The sequence below is a fragment of the Austrofundulus limnaeus genome, unplaced genomic scaffold (genome assembly GCF_001266775.1).
Source record: "Austrofundulus limnaeus strain Quisiro unplaced genomic scaffold, Austrofundulus_limnaeus-1.0 Scaffold2157, whole genome shotgun sequence".
Lineage (NCBI taxonomy): Eukaryota > Metazoa > Chordata > Actinopteri > Cyprinodontiformes > Rivulidae > Austrofundulus > Austrofundulus limnaeus.
The window spans coordinates 14616-21727 of record NW_013954559.1 but is presented as its reverse complement, the minus strand read 5'-3'; the positions used below and the strand labels follow the sequence as shown (position 1 = coordinate 21727).

The window sequence follows — 7112 nt, the reverse complement described above, 5'->3', positions numbered from 1 at the left end:
GTGCAGGCAGCCATTGGTCCATCTGCTCTCCCAGCTGAATCACTGTTCTCCAAATAGAAAGCTGCTGTCTCACCAATTTATATATCTCAATTTTCTTTCACACGCCTCCTTTGAGGTGTTATCTCAAGTTCAAAAATCATGTTTTCAGTACATGAAAGCACCTAATCTTTCCTTAAAGGGGCTACTTGTGAATTCCTGTGAGCTTTTAAGTAGAAAGTCTGTTGTGTGTTCAAAGAAAAAAATGTCTTCTCTCTTCTTGTATTAAGTGTTTTGTGTGATTTTTTTGTTTGTTTTAGATTTCTCTTCTTTGATCTTTCTGCTCAGGGTACCACCACAGCTTGCCCTCTTCTCCATACTCTACTGGTCCTGAGGGTCAAAGGTTACCTACGTCCGGGGCGTTATCATCAGAGTTTCTCAACCACGGTGTCCCTGTGAAGATTCTGCTGCTGGTGTGTAATGCTGCAGGAGCAGGCCAACAGACTGCCAGGTAAATAACACTGAATGACTGAACCCTATGCTCAACATGAGTCCATTTTACTAGCAGAAGAAATCCAAAGAGGCTGTTTGACAGCTTTATTAATCCTTCTGTTCCCAAAGCCTATGCAACAACTTAAAGGGATTATAATCATTGTTTTTTGTTTAAGGTCAGTGAAGTTGGGGCAAGCGTCTCTCCACAATCCTCTTTGAGACCCATCTCCTCACACACAGTCTTCCTTTAAACCAGTGACCACTCTGCTCTAGTGAATAAAATGAAGCCACCCCATCTGCTGATATTTTTCCAATTGAAACACTATTTGCCCAATTGTTCTGATCTCACTTTCAATAGGTGGGGTTCCTAGCTTTTTTAAACGTGCTGTTGTTGAACCAGTACTTAACAAACCCAACCTGGATCCAACAGAATTACCAAACTTCCCACATTGCAGACGGGTGCGGGCCAGACCTGGTGTCAATCCGGCGCTGCTGGCTGAGTCCTGACATGGCAAGTGTTCAAGTTCAAGTTATCTTTAATATCCGCATGGGGAAATTTGATTTGTCAATCAGTTGTGGGCCAGGTCTGCCAATGATGGCACCATTTTTAAGAAGGCCACAACTGGCCCAACTGTGGTTTGGTGTATGTGGCCCAAGTCTGCCAATGTCACCATTGGCTGGGTTGTGTTTTGGTTTTCATGATACCGGCCCATGCAAGACCCACCTCTGGCAAACTAAAGTACATTTGGGCCCCAAATGTTCGTCATTCTTTGCGGTATCTGCGCCATTTGTTAGAAAGTTGGTGCATTGTGTGGGTCAGAACTGGGCAAGACAAATTTTGCTGTTGGGGTTCAGGCCAATATCCAAAGTACCATTTTTATTGAAATTAGTAGAAAAATTTATGGCAGAGTAGTTTTTCTATTTTTTTTATTTATTCCACAAAAACTATTACCAATGACGTTTTGATGTCAGCTGATTCAGGGCACTACATAATTCTGGTCCTACTGGACCTGTCTTCCGACTTTGATGCTGTTAATGACAAGATCTTAATCAACAGACCTCAGAGTCAGATTGGGTTACCTGGTTCTGTCCTCAAATGCTTCTCATTGTTCTCATTGTACATGTCAAACCTGTCTGATGTCAGACACTGTCAGGCTTTCTTGTGGTGTACCACAGGGTTCTGTTTTGGGACATTTTATGCTTATTCTTTATGTCCTCCCCCTTGGGCAGGAATTCAACAGTTTAGGAAAGTGGACTTCAAAAAGTCAAGATAAAACTAAAACTCTGGTTATTACCCCTGAAAATAAGATGTCTCAAATTAAACAGTACTTTTATGTCTTTCTGTTCAGTCCATCCTCAGAAACTTGAGTCATTTTTGATTCGTCAGTGTCTTTAAAACAACACATAAAACTAGAAACTGTCTCTTCCATCTCAGGAACATCTCAAAARTGAGAAGTTTCTTGTCAAAAACTGAACTTGAGATGATCATTTGTGTTTTCATTTCTTCTTGTTTGTACTGCTGTAACATCTTATTTACGTGTTTAAACAAGAAGGAGCAGGATGTCTTCAGGTTTTCCAAAACTCAGCTGCAGGAATGTTAACCCACATAAACAAACAGGCTCACATTACACCTCTTTTAGTTTCCCTTCAAATAGCTTCCAGTTCATTTAACAGTTCATTTACTGTAGGTAACAGACACACACAGGCATTTACATCATTGCTGGTGACAGTAAACCTAAAACTAAGACAGGTAAAACTAAAACTGACCACTTTAAAACAACTGTATATGTTTTATTTGTAGTTTTCTTCAAATGTAGACCATAAAAGTGTGTTTAGTTCCTCGTTATATAAACCCAACCTGACATTTTGCTTTGTGAAGTAACTCAGAGATATTAGTTCTAAATCCATCAACCAAGGACTGACACCTGCCTGTTTGTAGAGATTCATCACACAGCGGCTTACAGACAGGGTTCACAGAGATCAATAGAGGTCAGCTGACCAGCATGGCTGTGAGAAAGTTTGATCTCATCCGCGAGGGCTGTGTCTCACTTTCTCCTTCAAACACCTCTCTGTCATTGCTCAAACCGCCCACACACCTCTCTCTCATCAGATGACAGCTGGCGGGCCGCTCCGTGCCAAGAAAATGACATTGGAGTCACATACTTCAGCTCCTCACTCTGAGCTCTTTGTAGAAAATAATCACAGGTGCATCACTGAAAACCAGCGGGGAACACTCCGTTTTGTTTAGACCTCTGAAGTGTGAAACCACGTTTTTTGTGGAGAACAAACCCAAATGTTGATTATTTCTTTGTCTTCTCTTATGAATCAGGTTTGTGCAGTGGCAGCACCCAGACTCTGGAACAATCTGCCCATTGATATTCATACTGCTGAATCTATAGTCTTTTAAATCCCGCCTGAAACATCTTTACACCGAATTTTAATTGAGTTGAGTTTGAGTTCCATCAGAATTTACAAGTTTAATATTTTCGTGTTTTAGTTTGTTTTTAGCCTACTTTACTATCCAATTTTTTTCAAATTTATTTTGATTTTGATTCTTCCTGTTTGTTTTTAACCTCCATGTGAAGCACTTAATCATGAATGTTGTTTTTAAATGTGCTATATAATTAAAATTGACACAGACATAAATGAATCTGTGATGTTTTACTTGTTACACCGGCAGGTAGAACACTAACCTGAAAAGATACAAAAATAGTTCTAAGTCTGTCAGTTTTGCAGATATTAGGCTGAAATTTGGTGTGGTTGTCCCTGAGACTGATAATCAAAAAATATCTTGAGCATTTGCAGATTGCACAGGATCTTTTATTAAAAGCATTGCTAATAAACATTTGTAGCCAACTCTGTCTGTTAGAAAAATTTCTCATGAACCATTGGTCAGAACTGAATAATCAGGTCAATTCAGGATGGCTGCTACAGCCAAATGAATTAACAAACCACAAAACTGCCTATTATTTTAATTAATTGAATATTGTGATAAAAATGGGTGTAGCTGTAGCTGACAGTTATTCACAATCAGTACTCCAAGTGATACACATTATACTGGCATTGCTTAAAACTTTAGCATTAACTGTTTGTCTGCTAACAAAATACCTTATGAACCACTGGATGGATTGAAAGGACATTTTTAGGACGTGAACAATGAATTTGAAAATACAGCTGAATAACTTTTGGAATCAGTCCAGTTCAAGATAACCACAGCAGCTACATTAGGCTACATAAAATGACTATAACTCAGTTTAACAGATATTGAGCTGAAATTTGATTTAATGGTAGATGAGATTTCTCTATAAACTTTGTCTGAAACTCTGCTATGAAAGACAGCATAATGTTACTTTGTAAAAATATATATATAAAGTCAGGCCTGCAAAAGTGTTTATTTATCTTAAATATTAGAGCACAAAATGATGTTGTGTTTTTGTTCCAGTGCAGCTAAATAATGAAAAATTTACATCATTTTGCTTCTTTGTTTTACTTGAGACCATCTTTTTCTCTACTGATGAATCCCCCCACATGCGACACAAAATGTTTAGTGTTGCAGTTTTCTGGTTTGTTTCCATAAACTAAGCAAGTTTTTAAAAGCCAATAAATTGCATTGAAATAAAGTATAAAACATATCTTTGTGTCTTTATGTCCCTCTTTTCTTTGTTGCTTGTCCTCCTGTTCTGGTACTAATAAACCTCAGGAACACGGGGGACGGCTGCTCTCAATTAGACGTGTATTATAATAGACATGTCGTGATGCGAGGTCTCAGAGATCGTTCTCCTTCTCCTCATCAGACATTTTGACTCCTTATTGTCCTCTGTCCTTTCACAGATACCGTGTAATGAGACTTGTGCCCACAATGATCATAAATAATGATTTATGTTGGAGTATAGGAAACACTGGGCTGATGTGTTTTGGTTAAGTTGTGGGACTGTGGAATCTACAATCTGCAGCTTTGTGACACGAATTCCCTTTTTCTGTGTTGAAGGTTTGGACCTCCGTTCTTAATGAGGGAGGATCGGTCTATTTCCTGGGACCAACTCCAACAAAGCATCCTCAGCAAGCTTTATTACCTGATGATCAATGGAGCTCCAGCTCAGGTAGTCAAAGTCTGTTAACAACCATGTGACACTAACAAGTTTGGTTCATTTGTCTGGAGCATTAGTAAAATATCTTACCAACAAACAAACATCTACAACTAAATAACTTCTGGAGCCAACCTATTTCAAGATGGACGCCACAGCCAACTGACTTGACAGAAATTATTGTTAAGTCAGCCACTTTTACAGATAATGAGCTCAAATTTGGTGTGGTAGTAATTGAGAGTCATTGTTAACACAGTCTGAGAGCTAGTAAAGACTCCGAGACCTCATGTGAGATTGTGTAATAATGTCATTTGTGAGGTTCTAAGGTTTGATAAAAACAGCTACACATCCTTCTCTTCTCAACACAACATGATTTTAGTATTTTAGTTTAAAACTCTGGCGTGAAAGGATGAAAGGCGGTGGGCGTCATTCACACACCTTCAAGGGGTGCTAGGCCTTTAATCTAATTAAGCGTTTTAATAAGAGGACAATAAATGTAATTTTCCTTGAGGCTAGTTTTAATGTCCATGTGTGTGTGGGTGTGTTTTGAGCACCGCCTGGAGCTGGGACACGGCTCCCTCCTGCCAAGCTGGCTGGTGCACCTGTTCTTTAGCAGGTTTATTGGTCCGTGACACAGAGGAGCACGCCCGCACAGTAACGCTGTGTTTCACTGGTGGGAAAAGAGCTGCACTCATTGATGCACCAAACAGAGTCAGGTGAACTGATTTGGGATCACGTCATGCTGCAGTGTAGGAACACACACAAAACGCTCTGCGAAATGGAAAATGCACATTTTAGTTATTTGACTAACACATGAAATGCTCATATTTCACCACTGGCCAGGTTTCTTGCTTAAATCAGCTGATGTTGAAGAGTTAGTACGTAGAGGCTTACTTTAAGGATATTAAAAAGTGTTTATGTTCTGTACAAGTTATGCTATAAAAGACTATAAAGTCCATTCAAAAAGTACATCAAAATGTGAATATCAGCCTGAAATGGTGTGTTCTGATTTTTTGTAACAATACATTATTTTATGCTTCCATTTATCAGTTTGCTACAACATGTTGGTTTTGTGGTGGAACTAATACTTTTAGAACAAGATTTGATACAAGGTCAATGGAAAACAGAAAGATAAACACAAGTGATATCTAAGAATGACTGTTGTTAGCAAATCTTGTTCTGACTTTAATCATTCTGTCTGCAGATGAACAGTGTGTCATGAAAACCTAGGTCATTAAAGGATGTCATGAATTACTGGCTTAAACATAAAAGTTTTAGTTCCACCACACTTTCATAGTAATTTGTTTAAAAACTTAACTTTGAAAGAAAAAAATATTAAAACATAAAATAAAAAATTTCACGACCTTCATTGACCCTCTACATCAGTCAAAGCTTAAATAGGGTCACAGAAAAATGCATTTTAATGTATTCTTACAGTTTATTCCCCTATCCCAAATTCTTTTTTTTTTGTACTTTACATAAAAAAGTAAATGTCTGTTAGAATTTCAGGCAGTAGCTGTGTTAGCGCCCTTCAACATTTCTTCAGAAGTGCTACTACATTATATAAATGCAGACATTAGAATCTAATATTGTTTGACTTGGCCTATCCGTCTAAAAAAAATACCAATGATAATAAACGATTTGTTTGTTTTACCATTGCTGATGTCAGTATGATAAACTATGGAAATGATGAAAAGAAATGCAAACAAACTGTGGCTCGCTGTTCTCACACTCAAATCAATAATTTACTCCTCTGAAGACAGAAGATGAATTTTCTCGGCATGTTTGTGTCGTCTTAGTTGCTTCGACTGAACACATCCTTGTGTTTTCACATGAATAAGTTTAGTAGCAGGTGACTGACTCTGCACCATGTTTATCTCTGCCTGGATCCCGATGACACCCATGCTGCTTTATTGGAAGTAAGTTGTCAACTCGATCACTTTTTGCTTTCTGCGACAGGAAGAGAAGAGGCAGGTGTAACATGCTCCCTGCCACAGTTTGTGTTCTCCTGTTTCCTTTGTGCTCCCTGCCAGCAGACATTTAATTAAAACCGGGGCTCATAAAGAATAATCGGTTTGCCTGCGCCCACCAGTGCCAAGAAAGGGAGCGACGACCGGAGCAGATTTTTTGCTCCAAACCTTTCATCTCAGCAGGAAATGTTGCTTTCTCTGTCCTTATTACATGGCTTTTTTCTCTTTGACCTGAATTTAGTTTCAGTAAAGATGCAATTCTGTAATAAAAAGGTGACATTTGACAATTCTTTTTGCTGCTATTAGCATCACTTACCTCTGAGCAGACAAGATAAAATGCTTTTTGGGGGAGGTGGGGTGCACTGTTTTTTTCTCGCCTTACATTACTTTTACTTTTATACTTGAAGTAGTTTTAAAACCAGTACTTTTATACTTTAACTTGAGTAAAGAGCTTGAGTTGATACTTCAGCTTCTGCAGAAGTATTTTAAAACCCTTTGTGAATATCCTGATTCATCTCAGTAATCCAGGTAAAAAAAATCAAAAAGAAAAAAAATTGTATAGGTCTTCTGGACGGGTTCTTCTTTAATG

At 38.4% G+C, this 7112-nt stretch overlaps 1 protein-coding gene across 1 annotated transcript in view; it reads left to right on the top strand.

Annotated features, from left to right (window-relative positions):
• Positions 1–324: 324 nt before the first annotated feature.
• LOC106537161 (ubiquitin carboxyl-terminal hydrolase 43) overlaps positions 325–7112 on the top strand; it is a gene marked incomplete at both ends in the record, with an annotated part of 20336 nt that continues 13548 nt past the window's right edge. Inside the window, 2 exon segments of the mRNA XM_014034534.1 lie at positions 325–487; positions 4457–4568. Coding sequence (XP_013889988.1) covers positions 325–487; positions 4457–4568 — 275 coding nt within the window.